This window comes from Limulus polyphemus, unplaced genomic scaffold (assembly GCF_000517525.1).
Source record: "Limulus polyphemus unplaced genomic scaffold, Limulus_polyphemus-2.1.2 Scaffold99, whole genome shotgun sequence".
Lineage (NCBI taxonomy): Eukaryota > Metazoa > Arthropoda > Merostomata > Xiphosura > Limulidae > Limulus > Limulus polyphemus.
In genome coordinates this window covers 235,994-251,232 of record NW_013665709.1, presented here as the reverse complement: position 1 = coordinate 251,232, position 15,239 = coordinate 235,994, and the positions used below count along the sequence as shown (strand labels likewise).

The 15,239-nt window shown below is 30.9% G+C and overlaps 1 protein-coding gene across 1 annotated transcript in view; it reads left to right on the top strand.

Moving 5' to 3' along the window:
• The window catches only part of LOC106469811 (uncharacterized protein CG43867-like), a 206,013-nt gene that overhangs the window by 112,104 nt on the left and 78,670 nt on the right, over positions 1-15,239 (top strand). The window contains exons 10-14 of the mRNA XM_022399301.1: positions 319-458; positions 2,350-2,466; positions 9,335-9,421; positions 11,773-11,842; positions 12,617-12,705. Coding sequence (XP_022255009.1) covers positions 319-458; positions 2,350-2,466; positions 9,335-9,421; positions 11,773-11,842; positions 12,617-12,705 — 503 coding nt within the window. The remainder of the gene's footprint in view (positions 1-318; positions 459-2,349; positions 2,467-9,334; positions 9,422-11,772; positions 11,843-12,616; positions 12,706-15,239) is intronic.

The following is a 15,239-nucleotide window of genomic DNA, read 5'->3' as shown; positions in this document are numbered from 1 at the left end:
CGGCAAGCGCAGATGGCCCGCGGGTAGGTTTGCGTGAAATCTATAACAAACAAACAATGATATCAAACACACAACCCACTCCTCAAGTGCTTTATATACACCAGTCCCAGCATGATTGATTCAAGTGAATTAGTATATCTTTAAGATATTTATCTACAGGGCGGGAGACTAGGATAGTGATTCATAAAGTTTAAAATTTAATTCGCATTTGAGAAACACGGATATATCTATTTTAAAGTTATTTTCTGAGAAAAGATGATATGTTGCCAGAATATTTTATTTCTTTTTAAGTGCAGTTCTTATATTTAATTTTCAAAGAAATATCTTCAGAGTCTGTGTTATCGGATGACTATGCAATTCCTCCAGACGCTATCTCATCAGATGCCTTTAGTATTGATTCTGTGGAACCAAATTCTGTTAAAAACCTACCTGTCACACAGAGCTACAAGAAGGAACGGGTGAGTTTTTGCTACTATACACCAATAAAACTGTACAAAATACAGTTGTTACTATATGAATAAGTTTTTTGTAATATTCATTCATTCACTCATATGTTTATCGTTTCATTTACTACGAGGAAACAGTTTCGGCTATTTTTCAATCAATGTTCAATTGCAAATAGTGTAATCAAACTTTGATATTATTTTAAAACAACCTGCTGGAATGTTGGTTAGTTAGAGGTGCCAAAAATGATGTTCTATGTATGGAATTTCATTTCTGTTTATGTTATATGTTGAAAATAGGAACCTAAAATCTGACTACCACCATTAGAGACACACAAGCACAGACACTTCAGGGTAATAGTGGTATTAATTCTCTCAATATTTGATGGACGATTTCATCTCACTGCGAGTTTACTAGACTGAGTTATTTACTTTGTTCTAATTAATTCGTTAAAAATTTTAGTCAAGACCCTACTATCGTTCTTGTAATGTATACTTAATACATGAACAAGATACTAGTATTGCTCTTGTAAAATATACTTAATACATGAACAAGATACTAGTATTCCTCTTGTACAATATACTTAATACATGAACAAGATACTAGTATTCCTCTTGTAAAATGTACTTAATACATGAACAAGATACTAGTATTGCTCTTGTAAAATATACTTAATACATGAACAAGATACTAGTATTCCTCTTGTAAAATGTACTTAATACATGAACAATATACTAGTAGTGTTCTTGTAAAATGTACTTAATACATGAAAGAGATACTAGTAGTGTTCTTGTAAAATGTACTTAATACATGAAAGAGATACTAGTAGTGTTCTTGTAATATATACTTAATACATGAACATGATACTAGTATTGTTCTTGTAAAATATACTTAACACATGAACAAGACACTACTATTGTTCTTGTAAAATATACTTAACACATGAACAAGACACTACTGTCGTTCTTCTAAAATATACTTAATACATGAACAAGACACTACTATCATTCTTGTAAAATATACTTAACACATGAACAAGGCATTACTATTGTTTTTGTAAAACATGCTTAACACATGAAAAAGACACTATTGTTCTTGTAAAATATACTCAACACATGAACAAGACACTACTATTATTCTTGTAAAATATACTTAATACATGAACAAGACACTACTATTGTTTTTGTGAAAGATACTTAACACATGAACATTTTTTGTCGATGAAGATAAAAAGATCATTTACTTTTATATCTGAATTTGTTGTCATATTCAGAATGTGTTAGAATAGCCGTATGACAAGCATTTTTGTAGTTTGTTAAATGCAGAATGATAAATAAATAAAATTTACAACTTGAATAAATATAATGAATGGACTAGTTAAATGTATGCCTTGTTCTCTTGCTTAATATTGATTTCTCACTAGATGGTCTATCTAATATGTTAACAATATAGCCATACATTAAACCTAGAGAAGAATTAACTAATACAAGTCGAAATGCACTTATTATCATAGCATACATGAATTTTTTAACGTAGCTTAATTTCATAATTTGTTAAATATGTAAATATACTGTAATGAAATTCGTTTCATATGTTACTTGACACATTTTCTTTTAACTTTCTTTGGAGTCTGGACATTTTTCAGATGATGAAAGCATTAGAAGTTAGGTGTTGAGTGATAAAGGAAATTCAGTTTGCGTTAATGAATTTCCGTTTTCTAGACTTACATAAAAAAGTTATTTAACTAATAATATTTCTTCTTGGTTTTTATAACTGAAAATTAAGACCATCTATATGTTCTTATAAATCTTAATGCGCTGTCTGGGATATTTGCTTTCTTTTTTTTATGAGTTTCTTTGAAGACATTTATAAAGATTTTGTTTAGTCAAAAGTATATTTGTCTAGACGAAAGATTCTATAGAGAAGAGTGGCTACTTAACAAAGTTAGGAGGGAAGTTCAAAACATGGCGGAAACGTTGGTTTGTGTTGAAGAATGGCGTCCTTAGCTACTATAAGACACAGGTAAGATGTTATGAAAATGTAACAATTTTGAATACAGTGACAGACTGCAAAATCAGTTCAAGCTTTTATAAAATACTAACGATTTCACTAAAGAAATTTTGCTGAACCACTCTTTTCTGGTGAATTTATTTTGCTTGATGTATATATATTACGTAATTTAAACCATTGTAGTTAAAAGTTTGAACAACACTAACACTGCATGCATAACACATAATATATAGTTACTTATTACTTCGTGTTTGAATGGAAACTCGTTGTTATCATCAAGACTGCTAAGCATCTGAGACATGTTAATCGTTGGTGTGCATAAAATCATAAACAAAGTATGTATTTATTAAAAATCCAAGCGTCAAATTGAACTGTTTCATTTAACACATCATTTAGCTATATTAAGTTCAGTGTGAAAAAGTAAATGAAATATTGCTTTCTGTTTAGTTGTCACCTAATCTTCAAGAATATCGTTAACAAAGCTCTGTTAACGTTATGTTTACTTGTTTACCACTAATGTCAGTTTTCAGTTTATGATTTTAAGCAAGAAGAAACGAACAAAATCCCTCATTATCTTCATGTATATTTCTGTAGTGTGTAATTCAAAACGTTTTAGATAAGACGTGAAGTATAAGCTAGTGTCTACTTTTATTGTTTTATTAATTCATGTGCTCTTTATTCCCCGTGAGTTTTGTCACAATCCCAGTTTCGTGTTTTTAATTTCACTTAATGAAATCAACAAATAATCACAAATATTAGTTGTGAAAAATAAGACAGCAAGATACTTAGAAGGTTTCCCATGTTTGACTTTACAAGTCTTATGACTAAAGGCCTGAATAATGAAATAAATGAACGAAATTCTACTGACTCTGATTAATTCGTTATAAATGAGCTCAACCTTGTGTTGGTGTGTGCATTAACATAATTATGATATCTACCTGAAATAAACCAACACATCTAAAGGCATTCAAAAGTTGTGAATGTTTGATACTTTTACTAAAATGGAATCCAATTATCTCCCTAATTAATACTATCTTGACTCCATTCAACTGGTGTAGTTATTATGAATTATCTGATGGAAAGTGTGCATCACATATTTCTCTGGATAATACCCGAACCATGATGGATCAATAAGTAGGTTTAAGAAGCTTTATGTATTTGCCTTAATTTGAACATTGCAAATTTTGGAATTAGTTTGTACATTCACTTTATTGTTGATTACAAACATATGAAAAATTCGGCTCTCGGGGCGTATGTTGAGATATAGTATTAAAAGTATTAGAATTTAGTGTGCAATCTAAATTATATCATAACTATAAGCTGCTAAACCGGGTCAAGTAATTCACTATTAAACCACCACATCTCATAATGACAGAAGTATAGTTAGCACATATGTACATGTATAAGCGTTTATCTAACTCTTACGCTTTTAGTGGCACCGATATTGTAAAAGTAAATGTATATTGTTTTAATCAACTCCGTAAAGTTCACTGTATTGACGATGTTATAAACACATATACATGTGTCTATGTTTGTCTAAACATCAGCAATTCAGTAACAGTAATAGTGCAGTGTAATGTCTATTGTAGAAAAATTATGTCAAAGTTTGAAGATACAATTTAAAATTGTACCTTTTTCTTATAATAAAATCTCCCATCTGTAATTAAAGAGAATAGTGAAAATGTAATGAAAGAATACTGATGACTTGTTCTTCGGAGTGAGAGCGGTAAGTCTATGGACTTACAATGCCAAAATCTAGAGTTAGATTCCCCGCGGTAGAGACAGCAAATAGTCCAATGAGGCTTTGCTCTGAAACAAACAAACACAACCTAGGATTATAAAATTTTGATCTCCTCTCCAGTGGTACAGCGTGGGTAACCACTCATGTAACTCTGCGCTTAACTACACACAAACTAATGACTGAATATTAAAGGGATATTTTGTTCTCACATATTTTATTTTTTGTTTTGTTTTTGTAATAATGAAAAATCACTCTTAATCTGGTAAACTGGTGTAGTTTAACGCCGAAAAACTACTTTTTGTGTTGCTTTGCTGAAACACGTTAGCAATTTAATGAAATAACACTTACTTTTGTCGAAACAAAACCATAGATATGAATTATTTTTAATTTGTAACAGCTAATCAATGAAAGTACCTTGCTATTTTGTTTTAACATATATTTTTCTAATAATAATAACAAAACATCTTTATGCATGACTATCATACGTTCTTGTGTATTCAAGATGTTTTTATGTCCATTTTATGATGTATATAAAAATAACACGTAAAAAAAATTGATATGATACCGTAACTGATCAAAATATTGCTGATGTGTGTAGTTGTTAGGTGGTCCTGAAGGAATTATTTACATAGTTATTAAAGGATACGATAAGAAGAAATTCGTAAAAAAAAACATTTAATTTTGAACTGTTACAAAGTACTTATTTAACTAAGTTAATAAAATTACCATTAACACAATTGAATAAAACAACGGATAAATCAGTATGTGAATTCTATAAATCACGCGTCTTAATATACTGTGTTTACAATACATTAGAGGGTAGTGCTTAAGCCAGCCCCCCAGTGGCACAGCGGTATGTCTGCGGACTTACAACGCTAGAAGCCGGGTTTCGATACTCGTGGTGGGCAGAGCAAAGATAGCCTTTGTGTAACTTTGTGCATAATTAAAAACAAACAAACAATGCTTAAGCCACAATTAAATGTAATGCAGTATTATAATACGTTTCTCTTTTTTCGCTATATGTTATGTTAGGACTATTACGTTGGCTGTAGTACGAATTATAAAAACGTGCTTATATATATATATATATACAAGGTGCATTTGAAGTCTACACATTTATAAGATGGCTCAAAAGTCCAACAACATAACTGCTGTTTTTCCACAGCAATTTCAATGTCATATAGCGACTCAAGATTAAAAAGAGGAAACAAATATGTTTGGTGACTTTCGATACTGTAAGTAAAATGAAAGCTAGGTTATTTCAAGCCGTATGATGCTTAATATCAAACAGCAAGTATTAAGAACGCACTAAACAGCAGAATCAGGAAATACTTTGCCAAGAATAAATCAAACACGGAAAATAAAGAAATAATGAAATTACAGAACACGCGTATAACAAAGAATAATAAAAATATTTATTCGCACAAGTAAAGAAATCCGGCTTTCCAGATACTACTGGCTACTGATTTAACTGCTGGAAAATGTAGGCTTCTTTGCCAAATAAAGAATACATGGATTGTCTCTCAACAAAGGACAACAGGAATGTGGATGTACCACATTGTTAAGTTGTCCTCGTATAGTGTCGCACAATTGTATATTGTCTACGTCAGAGACCATTTAAGGACAGATTAATCTACAGCTCATACTAACCTGTACAAACCTCTGTACCACCCCTACCCTTGGTTATTCTAGTGGCACAAGAACATAGAAGTACCAACAAGGATGTGTAAGCTCTATGAAACAGACAATGTGGTTGTAAGCCTAGCCTGAGGCGAATATTAATGGAAATTCACAGCTATTCAAACCGTGTCAGCTAAATGAATTAATTCTTTCTGAAACATTTGCTCAGACATAGTTAACTTAAAAAACAACAACATTATTTCCTAAGTTACTAGGTAAAATCTATCAGCAGTTCGACTGCTACACTTACCCCCTTCGTTGTCTTAAGACATCCCTAGACCATAACCTTAAAATTTAAATGATAAAGGTCCAAACTGCATACCTAACATAGTGCTAATTTTCAATAATCACCTCCTTAGCCACCTTAGCATATATTCCAGCACAGAGAGAGTAAATGTATTTTACAAGAAACAAGCCCTAACAACTGTAATTTTCACTAATCACCCTGTTCGGCCACATGTCCCTAAATGGCACAGCGGTTTCTATGGACTTATAACACTAGAATCCGGGTTTCGATACCCGTGGTGGGTAGAGCACAGATAGCTCATTGTGTAGCTTTGTGCTTAATTACAAACAAACAAAATAAATTGGCCACATACAAGATACAATAACAAAAACTCCCAGAGAGGGTAACTTTATTTTATTTAAAAAAAACGTCTAACAGCTATCCAAACTATATATCATAAACTTAACAAAACGAAATGAAAGAAACCATATGCAGAACCAAAATTGTCATGAAGCACGACAGTATTACAAAATAACTAAAATCGAATACAGAACTAAATCTATATAAATAAACGTCAATATGTGTGTGTATCTGTTTCATAATATTTTCTCTAGTACCAATGTTGTAATACCAATCCATTTATACAAATACACGTCAATATGTGTGTGTGTGTGTATCTGTTTCTTATACGTTTTCACATTTCTTGATCAATCAGCACCAAACTTGACACGGTGATACAGGATGACATGAGGGGGGGCTTGGATCTCCCATCTAATTTCATATTGATAGAATTCTTGAAATAATATATCTTTCTTTTCAGTATTGGCACCATTATGTATGTATATATATTGCACTTTCAATGTTTATTATCTTAACAAAAAATATAGAAGCACAACATCAAGTTAAGTTTAAAATCAATTAAATATAGTTAAATATAAAATTATACTATACACAATATAATTGAACATAATGCAAAACTAAAGTAAAATACACTCGAACTATATAAACAAGCTCAGGAGAAAAGAAAATTTAAACATAAAACATAAATCGGTTTACAAACTTAAAATTGCTTATAGTGAATGTTTTTGTTTATTTTTGTTGTTAAGGGCAATGTTACACAACGGGCTATTTGTATTATGCCCACCACGGGTATATCGAAACTTGATTTTTAGCTGAGCCATTCGGTGTGTGTGTGGGGAGTGGGGGGGGTGGGGGTATTTACAATGAAATAGAATGGAATATATCTCAAAATGAATATTGATTCAAACTGAAATAATTTATAAAATCCACCTAGGCTCAGAATTACTTAAAAATAATACAACCAGGAAAATACATCGAATTTTACTTGCAACAGACACAAGAGAAAGCCGGCCAGTTGCTTACCTTAATATAGTAAAAATAAATCAAAATATAAGATAATTTAACTCAAAATTAGCTAAATTGATCTATAATTAATTACAGCTCATGATTATATTAAGACATAATTAATTGTACTTAATGAAACTCACTTCAAAATAATAAAAACTAATTGTTATTAGACTTAGCAAAGGGTTCATGATAAGTAGAAGAAACCTAATAAATTAAAGGTAAATTCTGGTTGTCTTTACATAAAGCAACATCCAAGTTTACTTAGAAGTAAAAGTTGGAAATATTTACTTAGCACCTCTAGAAAGATGACAGAAGTTGTTGAGGTCCTCAGTTGATTTCTGCCTTTCAGCCTCTTGAGGTGTATTTCCTCCTGGTTCAGTTGGCAATGTTTTGTCACCAGCTGCTGGCCTCCTGGGAAAGATCTTCCTTGGTAATGGTCTGAGTTGAGTTGGAATAAGGTACAGGCCTCCATTCATTAAGCTGCCCGAACCTGGCTGTGTAATACCAAAGAAGCATGCACAAAATAAACTCTAAAAACTAAAATCATTAGACACAGCACCAAAATGTAATTTAATAGCTTCGTGTATGGTATTCAAATTCACTGACATCCAACAGAGAAGTATAAAGTTCTGAAATGAACAGCAGATTCAGGAAAGTTTTTCAGAGACGAAATCTAACATAGATAGCAGAGGAAAGAATCGAGCATAATCATGCAAATAAAAGAGACACTGAGTTCTTACTATACTAAGTGGCTTCTCGGTTATACCTGCTCAGTGGTTTGATTGCAGGAGCAATAGAATGCAGATATTTCTTCAGTAAATGAAGTCTATACAGGTATTTCTATAATTTGACAAGGGAAGAAGGAATATGTCTGTATCACACCACAATGTTAGGTCAAAAAAAAGTTCCACAACAATATTTTCCCTTATATTCAAGGGTAAATTAATCCCCAGCTCATACTTAGTCATGACCCAATCCACTTAGTCATGACCCGCAACCCAGAAGATCAATGATAAAAAACCATGACCAAGAATATACAAGCTGTATGAAATGAACATGATGGTATATGATTCTAGTTGAGTCAAAGTTTAATGGTAGCGTACGACTATCCATTCCCTTTTTATAAGAATATCAGCTAAATGGAAAACAACTGCACAAAAAGAATAAAAACTTTACTTGAAAATGTCAAAATGAAGCTATTATCTTTCTTAATTTGTGAAAAAGTAAAATGCTGTGAATACCAACTTTAGCTCAAAATCATTATATATGTTTCAAGCATATATATATACAAGAACAAGTATTAATGTAAAATATTATAAGGTTTACTTCCACGTTCATTTTTATAGTCAGAGGAGCCTTATTTTGTTGTTATGTCTTCAAATAATCTTTTATGAGTTAATTGTATATTGAATGTATTATGATTCCTTAAGTGTCCTTATAAACCAAAGTTGATGCTTGTTCTACAAAAATACTGTCTTACCTAATAACAAACCGGTTGAAAAGATACGAAGTCTAACTGTACTTACTTGGGCATTCACCCAGCAGGAAAATTAGTTCACTGTGTTTCATTTTGAATTAGTGCTGTGCAAGACTATTGAACCTTCTACGATGAAATTATCTTTCACATATTTTCTCAGTTCTAGCAATATTAAAATTTCAGAATTTCATGTATAATTCTGTGAGGAGTAAACCTAAAGTAACTCAGTACATCACGGGGAATCGAAAGGATTGCACTAATCTACAAAGTTACATAATACTTGTTTGTTATTCTTTTATACAAAACTTATGCATTGTTATAAATTATTTTTTCGGCAAATATATTGTAATTTATCTTTTATCGAACCATTATGATTTCGTTCTTTCAGAATGATGTTAGCAGGAAACCTCAAGGCCAAATAAAGTTAAATGAACTTTGTCGAGTAAATCGTGCAGAGGGTGCTGCTAATTTTGAGGTAATTATATTAATTGTTTCCAGCTTCTTCATACCTGAAGCATTTTTAAATTTCACACACACACATATATATATATATATACGTTTCTAAAATCTCTAATTTAACGAATAATTATTTTATTTGTTCATTTATAGCTCTTGAATCTAAAATAACAATAATAGGTGTTTTTAAATAACAACAATAAGTGTTTCTAAAATAACAATAATAGGTGTTTCTAAAATAACAATAGGTGTTTTTGTAATTAAAAAACACGATGTTCAGTATTTTAAAAAATGATAAACGAAAATATGCTAAAATCTGTAGCTCAAATGCATGATTTTGATGTTGTTGAAATTTATATACCAATAGGATATTGTGAATTTTTCTAATACTTCGTTTTTTGTTTGTACATAAAAGTGTGCATATTCTATGAAATGTTAAATTTCATTTATTCCATTCTGAAGATGTGGTGTTTGAGTTTTGTTCTTTGCATTATGTATCTATATTGTGTAGGTTTAATTTTCTATAATTTTCTTTATAGCATAAATAAAGCGACATTAGGACTTATTACAGAAACATAAACTTATGAGTTATAATATTTCGTTTACGTTTTCGTTTCATGGTGACAATAATTCACACGTTAGGGTTTATGAAGTCTTTTTTTATCAGTTTTGTTGAACGTGGACATTTTTATACTAAAACTATAAAGTACTGTTGAAAAAAACGTAAAATTTCAAACATGTTCTCGGGACATTTAATTATTATTAAGATTCTCTTAAAACGCTATGTAAATGAAATATGTGTTAAAAGGACATAAAGAAAACTTACATAATACAAAAGGTAATGAAATTGAAAAATACAATTGTAAAAAGCTGGAAAAGGTAATATATGTGTGAAGTTTTACAAGCAAATTCGTAACTTACATGAACGACAAGATGCCAACAAGAAGATGCAAAAATGGATGTAAATAAGGTTGCTGTAAATTTGTAAAAAGAGATTAACAATCAACATTATTTACGTAATAGAGCACCTTTGAAAGGAACATATCGAATAATAGTTATTAAATAACTTTGTAAATAATTTCCAAGGAATTATTTTAATAACTAATTAATAAGCCATGTTTTCATTAATATACATATTATTCACTCTTCTTTACTTTCACTCAGAAGTACATATTAATAAATACATTCTGAATGTTGTTCCTTTTATATGGAGACTGTATTGTTATAAGTTATATTTATAATGCTGTAATAATTTGAAATGATTAGTGCATTTTCGTGAAGTATTCGGGTCTGTGTTTGCTGTTGCGCTTATCGAATTAACTTGTACAAGTGAGTTGGTTTGTTTTGCGTTAGTTAATGACATTTGCAACGTAGGCCTACAACAATTTACGACAGTGTACAAGTGCTTAAGCTTGAAGAAACGCTAAAGGAGGAAACAAAGTAATTTGCCCTCGTCACGTAAACTGAACGTTGAATAATTTTCACTGGATAACTTTTAAAAAATCTGCCAACGAAAGAACAACGCTACAACTGTATGAGTTATCGTGTTAAATGGAAAACATAATTTGCATTTTGATTATTGTTTGCAATGCAAAGCTCTGTTTTACAGTGTGTTTATTGTTGTTTCTTTATTTTGGCAGACTCTCGAAAAAATATATTTGGAAAGTAAAAAATATTAAAATGTTGTTTAAGATTACATTGTATAATAAATCATCTGTCGCTGACACTACATGACCTATTTTTGAAAAGAAATATATTAAATAAATAATATAAAAACTATGTTTATAATCAAATTCTTTTTCAGTACAAAAACCAGTGTTTTAATTTTAAAATAACCAAATAGCTCCATAGTTGAAGAGATTTACAAATAATTGGCCAAGCATGGCCAGGTGGTTAGGGTGTTCGACTCGCAATCTGAGGGTCGCGGGTTCGAATCCCCGTTCCATCAAACATGCTCGCCCTTTCAGCCGTGGGGGCGTTATAATGTGACTGTCAATCCCACTATTCGTTGGTAAAAGAGTAGCCCAAGAGTTGGCGGTGGGTGGTGATGACTAGCTGCCTTCCCTCTAGTCTTACACTGCTAAATTAGGGACGGCTAGCGCAGATAGCCCTCGTGTAGCTTTGCGCGAAATTCAAAACAAACAAACAATATAAATAATTATTTGGTTTTTAAAAAACTTTTATCTATTCAGCCAAATTTGTTGCAGCTTAATTATTTAATAAAATTAAGTTCTAGGCCTAATAAATGAGAAGAAGTCTATTTTGGGCAATCGATATTTTTTTCCACATTTATCGAGTTAGTCTTTCACCAACTTACAATTTTATATCATAAGGTTTGTATTAATCTCTTGTTTTTGTGTGTACGTTCAGTTGTGTACAGATAAACGGACATACTACATGACCGCTGAATCAGCTACAACGATGGAGGATTGGATTAGAGGTAATGTTTTATTTAAAAGTAATTCATTTTTACTCATTTGAGTCGTTAGTATTTTAATTTTACTGGTTCGTCTCTTATGCTATAAAGTCTTTAGACAACTGATATGAATTGTATACTGCTGTATTTACTGATGTTCACGTTACCAAATCATTTTGTGGTTAATCCTAAACAATAAGTCACAGAATCGGATTTGAAATTTTAAGCACTTTCTGGTGATTTGAATAATTCAATAATTCTGTACAATCAATTTTTTAAAAAATGAATTTGCATGTGACATACACATGAACATTAAAAGTAAAATTTTTGTAACCTCAGTCCCAATTATTTTTACTGGAAACAGCTGAAGTGTTGACAAATGAACAGTTTGTTAACGGAAATAGATATTATAATTTCATAAAATACTTAAAGTATTATTTAATGAATAAAGAATGAATTAAAGAAATAGAAACCAAGTAATAAAATTTGTTTTAAGATCAGTAAAAAACATTAACTGACTTCTAACAAAAAAGTGGAAAGCGTTAAATGTAATAAACACTAAAAATGTGAATATATACACCTAATTCATACTCGTAAAAAAGTTTAATATACTTTTTTGTCATAACTTAAGGGAATCTAAAGAAGGAAGAGAAAAAGGTGCGAAAAGATTTGTAACACTGCAGGAAATTTTTGGATTTTCGTTTAAGTTTAGATCTTACATAACTTGAGTGTTATGTTTATTGGTTCGACAAGATTATTTATTCTTTGCTCAATATTTGCTAAGCTTAAGCACTTTAGTTTTGCAGAACGTTTTAAGAAGGCACGCCACACGACTCCTGTTGAGCAAAGAAGAAAACAAACCAACGATAGAAGGATGGTTAACAAAGGTACGAATAATATCCCGACGATAGAACATAACATGAACAATATATGCTGGTTAAAAAACTTCCAAATAACAGCAATGATAGAGAACAAGTAAACATGATAAGAAATAATAACTCAAACAGCAAAAAATAGATTAAAATAACGTCGACAACATAGGGCTGGTTAATAAAGTTAAAAATAACAAGACTAGTGAAAGAAAGCTCGTTATCAAAGACATGAAATAACAGCGACGCTATTAATTCAAAAAGGACATAATAGTAGAAACAAAGCAATTACACAAGCCTGCAAATTTAAACTTCATACAAGTTGTTTTGGTTTTAATAACGGATTTTCCATAATTCAGCTACGCAGATTTCGAAAATAATAATCTTTTTTTTTCTATCACGTATTTTTTACAAATCGGGAAGAAAAAAACTCTTACTTAGATCAAATTATTATTTCATTTATCACAATAAACATTTTTATTATTATGTTTGTTAACACAAAGACAAACAAACTGAAGAAAAGGGAAGAACATTGATGTGAAACGAATATGCATCCTCATTCATCCTGATTTTTTTCTGTGAAATCTACGTCTTTTAGTCTCAAAACTACGTACGCGTTGTGGACTTTCTTTTAAGTATTGCGTTACTTAATAGAGAAAAATTGATATCATTTTCGGATTCAGCGTACAGGGATTAGTGTAAAACATATCAAGACCAACGCAGGCCTGTCTAACACCAATAAGACTAGCGTTATAAACTGGTTATGAAAGTAAAGCATAATAATGATGATACAAATAAAAGTTTCTAAAATAAACTCGAATAATTTTTATTCTTTATTTTTTGATAACTTCAATTTATTCAAAAGTTAATCTTGGCTCAGTGGCCTCGCGCTTTGTATTCGTAGGCGGGTAACTGCGAGTTCGAGACAGGCTCCCCTCCTGCTCTCGTGTCCTTGAGGAACTCGACTCAGCTATTAGTTGGGGGTTAATCTGCAATGTACTAGCATCCAGTCCAGGAAGAATATATCACTGTTTTCATTCGCTTGTGTTATTAAGCTGAAGTTCAGTATCGGATCCTATGTGCTATATTAGGATGATATGGGTTGGACTTTGACCTTGGCCTTGCCTCTAATCGTCTTAAGAGAATTCGTACAATGAAGAGTATAAAACGCAAAAAAAAAGTAATACAGAAGCCAGTATTAAGCTAATCTTGTCGATCAATGAACGTAAAACTACAGCAGTTTTACGTTCATTAATCGACAAGATTAGCTTAATACTGGCTTCTATATTAAATTTTACACGTGAAATGTAATATTTAGCTATCAACCTGACTTAATGTCAGACAACGCGTTATGCAATGTTTTTAGTATTCAGTTTGTTGTAATTTGTTACACAAAGGTCGTCATGCCTAGCTAATTTCTGTCTTGTGTGTATTTATAGGTCAATATGGGGGAACCTGAGGACAAAATTATTCATTTTCTAAGCATTTTTTCATTCGATAGTTTTATAAATTTTATTTTAAATCGTGCGAGTGAATTGAGAAGAGCAAGAATTGATAATGCACGTAATGTTAATCCTGACTTGTATATGTATGTACGTCCTGCAATTAGATTTAGAATGGATTTTTAAATTTGATTTGATTATTGTAAACTATCTTTAAAACGTTCATACGTTATGATTATTCTAATGAAAATGTGAATCAAATGTAAATTATGGAAGTCAATCGTAAACAATATAAAATGTTTTACTTTGCACCTAATCAAGGTTATTTTAAAGTAAATTATGTTTTGGTTCATCTCAATTATAAATGTGTAATGGTCACGTTATACTTAAATGTAAGCTGAAATCACGAATCAATAGTTTATTCAAATTTATTAAGTTAACTATGTTTTATAATTTAAATTTTAAGTTCATTTCTAATTCCGTAAAATAACGTTGCCTGAAAAGAATTAGCTTTGCTTGTTTGTTGTTAAGCACAAAGGTATTGCAATGGACTATCTGTGCTGTGTCCACCACGGGTATCGAAACCCAGTTTTTAGCGTTACAAGCCTTCAAACTTGCCGCTGTTCCTGGGGAGCGGGCGAAGAATTAGCAACAAATGTCTTAATATAGTCGGTACAAACAGAACCTAGTTTGAGCCAAGTTATGAATTTTATTGAAATATCATTTCTTATATTAGTTATATTTCATTAATTTCAGTAAATTAAGGATAGAATTCAAAAAATCTAAAACAAACTTTTACCAACTCGTGGTGTATTTGTTTTTGTTTTACTTGGACTATCAACTTATTTAGCTTAAAAATTGTTACTTATTCAACCTAATTTACATTGTTTATTGACAACTTAGTCTAAAATACTGTAGTGATCAAAGATCATTGTCTATAAATTATATTACTTAAGTATTTTTCTGCATTAAAATATGTAAGTAACTAAAAGAAACAACAACAACAACAACGTAAGCCAGTTTATATTATTTACAGCTAGATTAAAGTTACATTGGACACTGCGTCTTCTTTTGATATAGAGAATCAATGGATGCGATTATAGGATATTT